The sequence below is a fragment of the Macadamia integrifolia genome, chromosome 10, assembly GCF_013358625.1.
Source record: "Macadamia integrifolia cultivar HAES 741 chromosome 10, SCU_Mint_v3, whole genome shotgun sequence".
NCBI classification, from domain to species: domain Eukaryota; kingdom Viridiplantae; phylum Streptophyta; class Magnoliopsida; order Proteales; family Proteaceae; genus Macadamia; species Macadamia integrifolia.
In genome coordinates, this window is record NC_056566.1 from 29,697,192 (window position 1) to 29,712,082 (window position 14,891).

The 14,891-nt window shown below is 36.1% G+C and overlaps 2 protein-coding genes across 2 annotated transcripts; one reads left to right on the forward strand and one right to left on the reverse strand.

Moving 5' to 3' along the window:
• Nucleotides 1-393: 393 nt before the first annotated feature.
• Nucleotides 394-1,287, reverse strand: LOC122092372 (short-chain dehydrogenase reductase 3b-like). The gene is made up of 2 exons (XM_042662683.1): nt 1,274-1,287; nt 394-1,174 (listed from the first exon to the last, which is right to left on the reverse strand). The coding sequence occupies exons 1-2, from the start codon at nt 1,285-1,287 to the stop codon at nt 400-402; spliced, it is 789 nt and encodes a 262-aa protein (XP_042518617.1). The 3' UTR covers nt 394-399.
• A 4,766-nt stretch (nt 1,288-6,053) lies between these two features.
• LOC122091194 (cytochrome P450 71AP13-like) lies at nt 6,054-7,868 on the forward strand. The gene is made up of 2 exons (XM_042661041.1): nt 6,054-7,029; nt 7,123-7,868. Exons 1-2 carry the CDS (start codon nt 6,100-6,102, stop codon nt 7,732-7,734), a joined length of 1,542 nt encoding a protein of 513 aa, XP_042516975.1. The 5' UTR covers nt 6,054-6,099; the 3' UTR covers nt 7,735-7,868.
• Nucleotides 7,869-14,891: the final 7,023 nt, after the last annotated feature.

Genomic DNA, 14,891 nt, shown 5'->3' on the forward strand with positions numbered 1-14,891 from the left:
TGATCCGATTAATAGAACCATTAATTCACTGCATTGTTGCAAGTTGTAACTATTAAAAAACCAAGATCCTTGATGAAGCTTTATAATCAATGAATGAAGAAATGCTGACCAGAGTAAGAAGACAATAGGTTTAAAAATAAAAAAGGTGTGATGGAGAATCTTCCAAGGCAATGGCAAATGGCTCCGGTAACAACAGTTTGACATTGAATTAATTAATGAAATCTCCCTCTCTCCCTTCCTCCTCCCCACCCCCTCTTCTTCCCTTCTCTCTCTCTCTTAGAGAGACCAGCGCCAACGGCCCGCAGCCACCACAGCAGCCACCATCGTCAAGTCTACAAAGAGATCAGTAGCAGCAGTAATGGCCAAGGTAGTTACAGTTAACTGCATCAAACATTGAGTTTAGTTGTGGTAATAACTGCGGCTAATGACGGTGAACCCTCCATCAACAACCAAGTCATGTCCACTCATGAAAAGAGATTCATCGGAAGCAAGAAACAGAGCAGCCTCTGCGATGTGGGCAGCCTTCAATACAATCCCCTTCAAGTTGGATATGGCTGCACTATTAGCTTCCACTACGCTAGGCTTCAGATCGAAAGCATCACAGACAAGAGGCGTCGCAACTCCAAAGGGGGAGACACAGTTGACCCTAATCCCGTGCGCTCCAAGTTCACTACATGTCGATCGGACGAGACCCAGCACCGCGTGCTTAGCCGTGGTGTAGGCGTGAGGCCCCGAGCCTCCCACTGACGCGGCCACACTGGCGGTGCAAATGATGGAGCCCCTTATCTTCCTGGCCACCATAGCTCGTGCTGCGTGCTTTATGGTGGCCGCCACGCCTCTTACGTTGACGGCAATGATGTTGTCGAAGGCCGCCATGTCAAGATCTAGGATCCCATTTAAAGGTCCTAAGACCCCGGCATTACTGAACAACACGTCGAGTCTGCCATACTTGTCCAAGGTGATGGCCACTGTTTCCTCCACTTGCTTCTCTTCTCGGACGTCGCAGTGTGCATACGTAGCTCTCTCTTGCCCTATGGAAGCCACAACTTCATGACCCAACTCGTCCTTGACGTCAGCAACAACCACAAAAGCCCCGTGCTCTGCAAATAGCTTGGCCGCCGCCTCCCCAATCCCGCTTGCTGCACCGGTGATCAAAGCCACCTTACCCTTTAGCCTGAACAACAACTACGCAGTTAGCAACAGTTAGAGAGAGAGAGAAAGAGAGAGAGAGAGAGAGAGAGTATTCATTATAACAAACGAAAAACCGATTCACCTTTGATTGGACATCGATACTTGGAGTGTAAATACCAGTGGTGTTGATTCAACTTTTGAGTCTCTCAATAGCTTGGTCAAACCATTATAATTCACAAGGCTCTTGGATCTGCAGCTTTATATAGACATGCAAATAGATGGGTCCCCTTAAAAGGCTTCCCAAAAAAATAAAAAATTGGGATCCTTGATCGATGACGACACCTGTGACATATGTTTATCCCATAATCTTGGATTTTTAGGGAACGGTTTAAGATACGGTTGTGCATGAAAGATTAACACCTCAGCCTTTGAATAAGAATATTCGAATCTCACATGTCTTCCAAATTAAAATGTTGATCACATTTTACAAAATAAATTTGGAAAATCATTACTTTTGAAATCAATTTCTAAACAACCTGAACACTCTACAGATAGGCATCTGACTACATATTGAAATCTTCCTCTTATCACTCTCCATCCTCGGATTCTTAATTATCACTAGATCGTGCGTGTTTAATAGAAATTTAAAGCCTCAAATCATCAATTCACCATCATATGTGGATCAAAACCATGAGAAGCACTACAATAAATGTGATCAATATTTTTATAAGAATTCAAACAAGAACATGGCAAGTGGTGATTTTTAATTAATAACTAAAATAAATTAAGTATTAATCTGCAGTACAAACGTAGACGTGTTTGCTTCTTGTATCATTAATGGTTGCACAGGACTGGACTATGAGGAGTAAGAGCATGGATGATGATAAAGTCAAGGGATCAAACGGAAGACCAAATGTCTAGCCTGGTTAGCTTTGACTAAACAAGATCCAGACACTCCGCTACTTGATAGGCTTCCTATTTTACAAGCCTATCACACCATATGCTCCCCTCTTTGTCGCCTATAAATCTCGTGTCCATGAAAACAAATTGGAATAATATAAAGGAAGAAGGAGGAGGCCATCCAAAACTTTTTGTGCCAAGTTGGGCCCACCACTGTGGTGCCCCGGCGGAGTAGGCATTTAGTGGGGCCAAGAAGGGGCGGGGGGAAATATAGAAAATAAATTATTTTCTCCTAATCGAATCCGCCTGTCAAATATGGTGCCTTAAGATGTCATCTCTTTATCATAAATAGTAAACTCAAATCATTCTTTCAAAGACGCAGTTTTAATTTCTTCTAATCATAATGAAGAACTGATGGCATTAATGGGATGAGACGGTTGTCACAATGGCTTGAATGATATTTAACATTTTATACTCTCAGCTAAGGAAATAATTAACAATGGAATTTGAATCTTCTCTAATGCCGGATGTGTGATGGGGATCTTCCAAGGTCCATAACAATGGCCATAGATTCGTACAAGAAAATTCATCAATTTAATTAAATATATATATATATATGTCAAAATTTATTGAATATGTGTTGGACATATAAAATGGCTAACTGTATTATGCACAAAAATTATTATTATTATTTTTTTTTTTATGAAATAATGCACAAAATTCTATGGATAGAAAGTGGTGGAAGCCTGGAAGGTGATAAATATCTCCTTATAGAAGTTTTAAAGAAAAGATTTGTAAGTGGCGTGCAACAGAGAATGCAAGATTTCCTAATGTTTTAAAATAGATGTACATTAATGGCAGGAGCAGAAAAGACTGGGAAGAGAGATATAAAAATAAAGTAAAACTGAGTAAAGAAACAACAAATATTAAGACTAGCAGTTTAATGAGACCACATCACAATTTGCCTAACACCAAGAATTTATTGCATACTTGGCCTGATCTTCTTACCCACTTGTTGAATTTTAGCTAGGTTAATTATGCACATATAGATCAAATAAATAGTTGAAAACTAAACACATTTGGTAAGATAATTTAATAAAAAAAATCTAAAAAAATAATAAAAGTTGACTATATGATTGTATTGGATCACGAAATTTGATATGTAACTATATCTAAAGGGAGCTCCAATATGTCCAATAGTTTAGATTGTTCACATCATCCCTCCATATATTTGAGTTGGGGGAAGGGGGGGGGGGGGTGAGTTTTTCCACTATGACCCCATAATTCCCATGTAATAGTTTAGCTAACCCCCAATTTGGTGAACATGAGATTAATAGTATCCCTCAAATTTGATATATACTATCAAGATATTAGGGTTATCTTAAAATGGTTTACAAAGACATCAATGTTGTGAATCATGATCTTATAGTAAGAATAAGAGATTTTTTTTTTCTTGATCAATCCCTTTTCCCTTCATTCCAGTATTCAAAAAATCCTACATGAGATTGAAAAAAAGTTGAATACTCAATCAATTCAGCCACTACTACATGAGCATTTCGGAAATTATATATATATATATATATATATGTTATTTCTTCATCATTTAAGGATGATGAACAAATTTTTTTTTTGGTCAACAACAAGTATTCAGACCTTCGGTCTGACTAGTCCCACGGACCCATATTGACCCCACAACTGCATGGATCAGGTCATATCGGGGTTGCTTTCACTGAAAACAGTAAAAAGCACTAAACATCCCGTGTAAGTGACCTAAGGTGTGCCTAGTGGGAGTCGAACTTAGACATCCGAGTTTACAGTTCGTACCAAGTTTGTTGTTCATCAACTGCGCTACCCCCTTAGGTTAAGATGGAGAACAAATTAGATTATTGTAAGCAAAGAAACGTTGAGCACTTTGGAAGGATTGATCTCTTACTAAGATCATATTGTGAATTGGGGACTCGAGCATCAAATCAGTTTTGAAAATTCTGATTCAATTATTTCAGTCCTAAAAACCTTAGAAACGGTCCTCATATCTGAAAGTTCATTGATTCTTAAAAACCACTGGACAAAACTCATGTGTAGTGCACGAATCAAATTGAGGATAGCCTAGCAAAGCAATTCTTGATCCAGATGTCACATTATCAAATCATCAATCCATACTACAAATAAAATGAAACATAAAAAATGGTGAGTGAGATTATGGACCTTTGAGTTTGATTCAATCGTAGGCAGCCCCATTCTTCAGGGTGTCAATTGATCGGGTTTGACGAGATCTCCACCAATTAGAGGTCTCGCATTGTTATTATCGTTTAGATAATTGAGCCTTATTGGTTAGGGTATGCACATATTTTCATTCAATCCTTGATAATCAGTAAATAATCAGGTTTTAAATGTATAATTAATTAATCAACCCTTAAATGGGTTGTAATCAAGTCAAATTGATTTAAACAAACCAATCAAATTATAAAAAATAAATTAGTGGTCGGTTTATCAACCATTGGGCTCCAACCAAATACTGTTTCCCCCTCTGCATACTGAGGTTAGGCCCAAAATCAAACCATTTACTAGCATGTCGATCATGTGTCGATCTTCAACCGATCAAGCCTACTGAGCGGATATCGTTTGATACCCCTACCCATGCCCATGGGCATTTGGAGTCATCAGCTAATACTTCCTTTGTTTTTTTTTTTTTTCTTATGGAAGTTGATGTGGGTTGATATGATCTTAGACACCATGGTTTAAAAAAAAAAAAAAAAAAAAAGGTCTTGGGTCCTCTCACACCTTGTAAGCCGATTTATGTAGTTGAGTTCTTCTAGGACCACCACTCTGCAACCAATAGAAAGGTTGCAAGAGCATCTTCAACGCACGGTGTGGGAAGAAGGTAAAATGCTCCTTTTATGCTCACCTATGTTTGGCAGTAGGCAATACTGAAAATGCTCCTTTTGTATTTTCTTTATGGGAGAGGTATAGAAAAGCTAGCAGGACACCTGGGTATCAAGTGTGCTAGTGATATTTTAACCGTAGGATTTGAGAGAACCGTTAGATTAAGAGGAAAAGTCCAAAACTTCAATCCACACCTGTCACACCTTATCACCCTCAATAGCCATGCCGGAATGTTGCCCGGCCGGTTCTCTCTCTCTCTCTCTCTCTCTCTCTCTCTCTCTCTCTCTCTCTCTCTCTCTCTCTCTCTCACCCTCTTTTTTCAGAGCTTTCTCTTCCTAGGCAGCGGCTGCGATAGCGGCAGCAACTGCACTCTTTTTTTTTTTTTCTGGTTTTTGCTGTGTAACTCTCTCCCCCCGATCTTTCTTCTTCGTGGATAGGGACTGCGGCCAGAGACGGCAGCGGTAGTGACGGCAGCCAGCGACGGTAGCGGCAGCGACAGCGGCAACGACCAGCTGTAACGGCAACAACTGCACTCTCTTTTTTTCTTTTGATTTTTGTTGTTACTCTGTCTCTCTCTCTGCCCGAGCTTTCTTCTTCTTGGACAGCGGCAGCGACTGCGACGGCGGCGGCAGCAGCATCATCTCCGTTCCTTTTTTTTTCTGATTTTTGCTATTCCTCTCCATCGACCGCTGTTCCTCTCTCTCTCTCTCCCTCTGAGCTTTCTTCTACCTCCGCAGCAGCAACGGTAGTGGTAGCGGCTACGGCTGCAGCAGTGGCAATGGCAGTGGTTGAGGCTATGTGGATGGGAAATCGCCGGAGCAAGTGAGGGAGAAGAAGAGTGACCGTACACCGTCAGGCTAGGTAAGTTACCTAAGACAACATATAGCTAACGGTATTAATGTAGTCTATCTAATCCAACGGTCTACATTTGCTAGCACACCTGATTCTAGGGTGTCCCGCTGGCTTTCAAGACCTTTTCCCTATATATATATATATATATTAAGATAATGAACCAAACTTCGTTGGGTTAAAATAGAACACATGGCAATCTATCAGTGCATGTGCAGAGTAATTCTTCTGCAAGTGCATACATGTAGAGGACACTAAGATTATAAATGCAAGTGAATGGCATCAGCAGAAAATGAGAAAAGCTTCTGTTTTCTACTTTGCTCAGAAGAAAATCTAATGGCGACACCCTTCCAATTGCTCCAGGAAGCAACAATCCTGCGAACCATCCAACCCTACTTTCTCTTTGCTACCATATTTTTACTAATTCTGCTGAAGCATCTCATAAAGGGAAACCAAGGAAGAAGAAAGCTCAATCTTCCACCCGGTCCCTCAAAATTACCTATAATAGGCAACCTTCACCAACTAGGTAACATGCCACACCTCTCTCTTTGCCGTCTCTCTCAGAAATTTGGCCCTATCATTCACTTACAACTAGGTGAAATTCCAACTGTGGTTGTATCCTCTGCTAGAGTTGCAAAAGAAGTAATGAAGACCCACGACCTTGCTCTTGCAAGAAGGCCCCAAATTTTTTCTGCAAAACACCTATTTTACAATTGTACTGATATGGCCTTCTCCCCTTATGGTGCTTACTGGAGACATATTAGGAAGATATGCATACTTCAGCTCCTGGGTGACAAAGCAGTAGAGTCATTTAGCTTCATAAGACAAGAAGAGGTTACGCGTTTGGTTCATCGGATTACAGAGTCATATCCAGGCACAACTAATCTTAGTAAGATGCTTGGAATCTATGCAAATGATATTATTTGCAGGGCTGCCTTTGGTAGGAGTTTCACAGAAGGGGGAGAGTATGATCGGCATGGGTTCAAAACCATGCTTGATGAGTTTCAGGAGCTGCTTGGAGGACTAAGCTTGGGAGATTTCTTCCCATCCATGGAATGGATACACATGATAACAGGTGTGAAATCAAGACTTGAGAGCACGGCTAGACGCTTTGATTGCTTCTTCAACGAGGTAATTGAGGAGCATCTCAATTCTAAGAAAAACAAAGGGGACCATCAAGACTTTGTGGATGTTTTACTTGAAAACAAGAACAGCGACATCAGTGATATGCCTCTTACCATGGACAACATCAAAGCCATCATCTTGGTGATATGAATTTCCTCTTTAATCACTTTTTTTTTTTTTTCTTACAGATTACTGTTCTGCTCTGTTTTTTAATTAGTAATTGCTTCTGTGCAGAACATGTTTGCTGCAGGAACTGACACAAGCTTTATAACCCTTGATTGGGGAATGACTGAGCTTATCATGAACCCAAGAGTGATGAAAAAAGCACATGCCGAAGTAAGAAGCATTGTTGGAGATAGAAGAAACGTTTTAGAAGATGATCTAATTCAGATGAAGTACTTGAAAGCTGTAATCAAAGAGATCTTCCGATTACACCCTCCTGCTCCACTCCTCGTCCCAAGAGAATCCATGGAAGAAATTACTGTAGATGGGTATGTCATACCTGCCAAAACTCGGTTCTTTGTCAATGCTTGGGCTATGGGAAGGGATCCAGAGTCTTGGAAGAACCCGGAAATGTTCGAACCGGAGAGATTCCTGGAAAGAAATATTGATTTTAAGGGGCAGGATTTTGAACTGATACCATTTGGGACTGGCAGAAGAATTTGCCCAGCTATAGATTTTGCAACAGCTTCTGTTGAGCTTCCTCTTGCTCAACTTCTCTATAGCTTTGACTGGGAACTTCCACCTGGCATCCAAGCCAAGGATTTAGATATGACTGAAGTATTTGGTATCACAATGTACAGGAAATCCAATCTGATTGTCGTTGCGAAGCCATACGTGCCCTGAATATGAATGTCCAGATCCAAATCCTCCGAAGAAGTTTGAATCCACCTATGTGGCTATGTACCTTTCCAATATTCTTGAGCTGTTCATTGTAACAGAAACCCATTTAGGTTCTAATGCACGTGTTTATCCTCCTACTGTTTTTTTCTTGCTGCTCATCATTCTTCCGCTCTTCTGAAACTCACTTGATACCGGCAAAGTATGTATTTGCAGGAGGCACCAAGAAGGTTGAGTAGTGAATCAAAGATGATTGGATAATGACTTACAAGTTGAAAAGGGTAGTAATTGATACAGACAAATCACAAGACGGATCCTCATCTCTTCTTCTTTGCATTCCGTCCTCCTTGATTTGTGCGATTGAAGAAGACTCAATCTTCTTGGCGTCGCCAGTCATAGTGCTTGTGTGGCAACCTAATACCTTAGAGTATGAAACTGACTGGAAAAACTGTATAAAAAATCAATGTAATTCTCAGTGAAGTAGAAAGAGGGAGTTGTCAGTTGGGAGTGTTGGACAATGGCTGTCACTAAGGGGTGAATCAGTGATATCAATTTTTTTTCATTTTTGTTGCTTAACTAACTCAAAAGGTCTGCCCTGACACGCTCTGAACCACAAACCAACCTGCAAACACACTCAATCTAGTGACACACAGCCTCTCAAACCACACGCACACACACACAACCCTGTGGCAAGGTCTAATTGATGTGCACATCCATTCTGCAATAAGACACTCAATATTTTCAATCATGCAATCCATAATAGGCATCCACTACACAAGGTTTTTATATCGTTCGGCACAAGTCTACATCCATGAAGTGATGCCTCAAGAGGACTACGTATATGCTCAATACACTACTCTATTGTTCAGCTAAAACTAACAAGGAGCACCTATCCCTAGTTTACTTAGTATACAACTATGAGAGCACTACGATGCTAAAGATAAGGAAGTAAATACTACCTAGGATCTACAACTTCCATATTCAACACTAACTAAGCAACCTAGTGCAAAAATGATGGGCTTATACGTTTTTCCCTACAATGCAATAGAGACTGGTCTAAGTATTCAACAATAAACAAACTAGGTCCAGCACATGTCAAGTACAAGAAAACAATTGAAACCTATAGATAAAAACCCTTACAACCTTGTTCATTTTTTATTCCTGGTACCCAAAAGAGTTTTGAGTCACCAATCTTAGCTTCACTAATCAATGGAATCTTCAACTAACTCTTGATGTAAGAAACTTGAATCTTCAAGTGGATTAAATCCTTCATACTGGTTTATGTAGATTTTTTCATTTAAATATAATTTTCACATCCATTTTGTGAAGCTCCTGGTCATAATGAGCCACTAATACTCAAATGATCATAAGAAAATCCTTCTTAGAAACAAGAGAAAAGGTTTTTATAGTAATCAATGTCTTCTTTCTATTATGAGTGAATTCTTTGCAACTAGTCTGGTTTTATATCTTTCAACATTATCTTTCGAGTCGCAATTGGTTTTAAATACATTTACAATCAATCGCCTTAAAACTCTTAGGTAGTTTGAATAAGTTCTCAAACATCGTTGTCACTAACTGATTTTACCCCGTCTTTCATGGCATCTACTCATTTTAAGAGAATTATCATCATCATCATCATTAATGAGATGTGAAAATTATGTAATTCTTGATTCTAATATCAAACTCTGATTCATGGAGATATACTATACAACCATCCGAAATAGCAGACCTCTTAACTTTCAAATGCCCAACATAAATTTTCAGTTGAAGAGCATTTATTGTATTCTTTGTGATAACTATATGATAAGATATTATATCTTTCATAGTTTGTTTGTTCCATAAAACTATTTTCAATGGTCACCTATGGGATAATACTATCATGATATACAAACATTAAATTTTTTCTCATTCCCACTAATGCTATCATCCTCTAAAAATATAGTAGTTTATATTATACAATTCTGGTACTACGTGTGGCTTCAAATATATAACCATTTGACCACTAATAATTACCCATAAAGTAATAATTATTTAATTTTAATGTTAAATTTTATTTTATGGGATTTAAACAATAAAATATTTACCTATTATGCTACGTACTAATTTTATAAGGATACGACTATGTCTTCTGCAATGCAAAGTGTACCAAGAATATGTATTGGGGGTTATAACATTTATCTTAAATAATTGGACAAATACAATAATCCTTATAATAATTACTATATTTTACTTAGATTGCTTATCTTTAATGTAATCTAAGCAAGCAGTAAAATCAGTGAAGTCAAAACTTGACAATATTCTTTCTCTCACTAACCTCTTTATTCTTGGTTTAGATATATGATCTAAGCATTTATATCATAAGAGAGGAACCAACACTATTGAATTCATGTTTTGATCCAACGCTTACATATAAAGTAAGAAGAAAATTTTTAAAAGAAAAATATAATCCATTATAATTTATAAAGGCCATCATATAAATATCTAGTAAAAACTAGATTATTTTCTTTATACATAATAACAACTTTATTCACAAAATTAAAGTTATATATTTTATAATCAAGTCTAGATATAGAAAATAAGTTTATGATATATAGAGTATTCATAAAGTCTACTTGGGATTCATTATCAATAATGAGTCTACGAGTATCAATTATTTGAACTCTAACATCTATCTGATTTCCACTAACTTTACTCTCATATTTTTTTGGATTCAACCAGACTCTACTCTCACATTTCTTTTGAATTTAATATCATGAGGTATCCTTATATGAAAGATTAACAATAATACCGTAATTAATCTTTCAATCATCACATGAGATCAGTTAACATTGGTTTGAAAAACATGTAAGGATTTACATTATTACTCTTATTTTCAAACCAATCATTATCTAAGAGTCTTTCTAGAAGTATCACTTCTCATTGTCAGATTTAAAGTCTTTGTGGAAGATTCACTATCTTTCTAGGTATAATTTTTTATATTCTTGTGTATAGAGAATCATTCATTCACCATCTTACTTCAGTTTCAATTTCTTTTGGACACACTTTTCATTTGATCTAGCGTCTATTTTCGTTTATATTATAGTGGATCTTTAAGGTTCCAAACTTTTAAGGAAATGAATTTAACATAATCTAACCAATAAATGAATTATTATAGGGAACATAGTAGGCAGAACTCCTATTAAAGAGAAGTAAATAACACATGCTTATCATAATATTATGTTTTGAGTTTTAACAGTAATAAAGCAACTTATTATATCATTACAATATATCTTTCAGGATCGAGACAGTAAAATGCTAGTGGTTCACATTACAATATATCTTTGTAGGTCACCCTTAGTAAAAAATTATTTAAAGCATCAAAATGATCAAGAAAGATATATATTTAGATACTCACATTTTATAAGCTTTAAATACAAATCAACTCAATCATTCAAAAATGTATACCTTTAGATATTCTCGTTCCATCTTTGACTGTTATAAAATGATCATCACAAGGTCCTAAAGTTATCATTTAAATTGAATCTATTATACATTTATGTATAGAGCTAATAATATAATCCACATAATTAAGAAGGATGTGTACGTTTAAATACTCTCATTCAACCCAATTGCATAGTCATTAATGTTCTAAATCTCTATATGATAATTTAAATTGAATGTATCTCATAACAATGTCTATGAATAAAGTATATAATTCATAGAACTAAGAAGAATGTGTACCTTTGGATACTCTCATTCAATCTAATTGCATGATCATTAATTTTCTAAACTCTTTTAAATGAAATGAGCGAGCTCGAGAGCTTTGATCATTAACAATGGTCAGGGATAGAAGGATGGTATGCCCTAGCACTTAAGGTGGAACCCAATGCTTCACAACAAACCAATCCATCAGGATTTCAGGCTAACATTCCACTAACAGAGGGAATGGAGTGAGACCCTTATCTATCTTTTCCTAACTAACGCCCACCCCACTTTTGCATTAAGTCAGTGAGCAGCTATATATGGCATATGCCCGCTCCCTATACGCCTGCAAATCGAGACCTGTGCGTATCACTCTTTAAGTTTAGACCTAAAGATACAATCCATACAACCAAGAAGAATGTGTATTTTTGAATACTCTCATTCAATTCAGTTGTATGATCATTAATGTCCTATACTCATTTAAACTTTAATGGTAATATGCTTTTAATTTTGCATACATTCAGCATAAAGTGTTCTTAACATTATATATATACATCAATATATACTTATTTATTTCATAAATAGTTTTCCAAACTAATGAAAACTAAAATAGAAATAATAAAAAATCATTAATAGAATAAAAAAAATTACAAGAATTTGATTCTAAGTATAGTATAAATTGAAATGTACATAATAAACTTGTTTCTGTTTTTGACAGAATCACATATAGTACTAAATATGACTAGAAATCTATCTAAACAATTATGGAAAGATGTGTGCATTTGGACACTCCCATTCAACCTAACTTTTAGACTTATGATTTATCATAATGTCTCATAGTTTATCTTTAATTTGATGTTATCATAGTTATGTTCAGGGTTAGAGGTTGTGGCCATCACAATCACGATGAGATGTGTACTTTTAGATACTCTCGTTCAACCTAATTGCATGAGATAATACCATAAACTAGTTGTAATATTTATGAGATAAAATTTTATTTATATTTAAGACTAACAGTTAGATACAACACAATTTAAAGAAGTATGTACTTTTAGATACTCCCACTCTTTTCAACCATGTGATTTTTTTTAATGTCTTAAATTATTAAGGATTTTACGATGTCATTTCTTTAATAATGTTTGGATCTAGTTATTTTTAGTTCAATCGCTTTGACTTTTCATAATTGATTCATTTTGGCGGCAATCGAATCATTAATTTTCTTAATTTTATCCCCAAAATTTCAACATCTAATCATTTATGACATTATTAAACCATTAATTTAATTATCTTAAATTCTAGTGCAATTAGAGTCATCAATGTGTTATCTTAAATTTTTCTTAAAATAAAAACATTTGAGAAGACGGAATCAAAATCAGATTTAAAATGAAGACAGAATCGCTGTGAAAGAGATTATGTAATAATTCTGTCATTCACAAATTTTCGTCTTTAAAAGTTATGTTTTTATCCCAAAATATGTGTTTTATGTCACTTAAGGTTCCAACAATCATGAATATATTTGTTTTTATAAACAGAAACAGAAAACATACATTACCAGAAATGATACGAAATGAATGGAACACATAAAAAAAATATGACATAAAGAACAAAAACACAAAACTGTTTCAAAACAGAAACTGAAAACTGTTCCAAAACAGAAATAGAAATTTGTTCTAAACAGAAACACAGAAGATGTCTCAAAATAGAAACAAAAATAGATATAAACTAAACAAACAAATTTATGAGTAAATTTTTATGTCAATTTATACCCCCTTTTTTTTTTTTGTTAACAAAGATGACCTTTTCGGAATATTCCAGTCAACGTCAAAAAATTTGACTGGCGATGATAGGATTTCGACAAGTCGTCGATCAACCCGATGGGTCAAAAATCCGATTGATGGGTCACATCATGGATCGACCTATTGGATCGGCCTGATTCGGTCCGGTCCAAATAGGTTTGATCATTTACTTTTGGTTCAAAAAAATTGATATGATTTGACCTGGATTAAATGAACCACTTGGTTCAATAATAATACTCTTTAATGGGCTTTAAAATGAATAGACTTCATAATAGGTGCATTCTAAGTTAAAGTTATCAGAATTGGGCCTTAGCCTATAACTGATCATTATAATAAACCCAACCCATTCATTATAAAACTAAAAGAAGAAATGCCTAATATTTATATCATTAAAAGACCTAAAGGTTTTAATGAATTTGCGTTATGATACGGAAGTCTCCATTTCAATCTCAAGTCAAATCACTAGAATAAAGCCCGTAAGGTTCTGTTTGGTTATTACAGCCTCTTTACTAACTGATTTCAACCTATGTCATGGTTGATTTCAGCCTCTTTAATGGCGGATCCCAACAATAAATAACTCAAAATTTATTCCAAAATCAAATATTTAAATCAAAATCACTTTAGTGGTTGATCTAAATTTTACGAAATGATCCATAACCTATTGGCAAACCCAAGTTCTGATACCAGTGATGGAATTTCTAGCATCATAATTTTTAAATCATAATAAATATCTTCCCAATACACTATGAATCGTTTCAATACAAGAAGGAAAAACGATATACCGTTCATCGTCGATGACGTGTTGTTTCCTACGGAGCTTGACGCAGCCATTGATGACATCCTTGTATGAATAAGCAACCTTCTTCTTCTTGAATGGAGGTAGGTTTCTTCCCTTAGTATTTTCTCAATGCACTCTTCTAATGGGTCACTCCTCTAATGGGTGAGATTAGGGCGTAACCGTACAAGGGGAGACCTAGTCTCCTTTAATAATATAATGTCTATCTGTCATTAGTAGGCCAATCAATTAGAGAGCAAATCTTCCCTATTTGACACCAAACTAATATGGTGGATATCTTCAATTTATTCTAAGATACTTACAATCAAATCAAATATTGGGTTTCCATGATGGAATCCAATCAATGTTCAATTAGGACAAATAAAAAAAATAAAATCCCATAGTTCATACTTGGGCCAGAATTAGAATATTCACAAAACAAAAGCTCAGTTCCACTCTAATGTCCCCAGTTCTCCTCAAAGGCTGTCATCCAATAGATTCCAAATTGTTTCAACGGCAAGATTGGATCATTATCTTGGTATTCTTTTGTGGGAGAAAGACTTAAGTAAAACTAACTATCTTAGGGGGGGACTTCTGAATTCTAAATACGTCCCCACTACAAATTTCCTTCATGCTCCATACTACATGTCCTCCTTCTTCCTATTGGGGTTGGAAGTCCATCTTCCGAATTAGAGATCTTTTTTATCAAGGGTTTGATTATCCGATTGGCCATGGAAGATCTATTAACCCATAAAAACGGATCCATGCATCCCTAGATATACTCCATCTATAGCTTTTTTTCCACTTCATCATCTTGCCCCCATCAAGAGTAATGGATTTCGATCGGCCACAACTCTTGTTCTTGGAAATCTCAGTTTGTGAAGTTTTGGTGGCCTCTTGATATGGCCGTT

What these genes read in the sequence shown, in the direction of transcription:
- LOC122091194 (XM_042661041.1), top strand. Translation starts at nt 6,100, where the DNA reads ATGGCGACACCCTTCCAATTGCTCCAGGAAGCAACAATCCTGCGAACC. An exon ending in ACATCAAAGCCATCATCTTG is followed by an intron (nt 7,030 to 7,122) that starts GTGATATGAATT and finishes GCTTCTGTGCAG; the next exon opens with AACATGTTTGCTGCAGGAAC.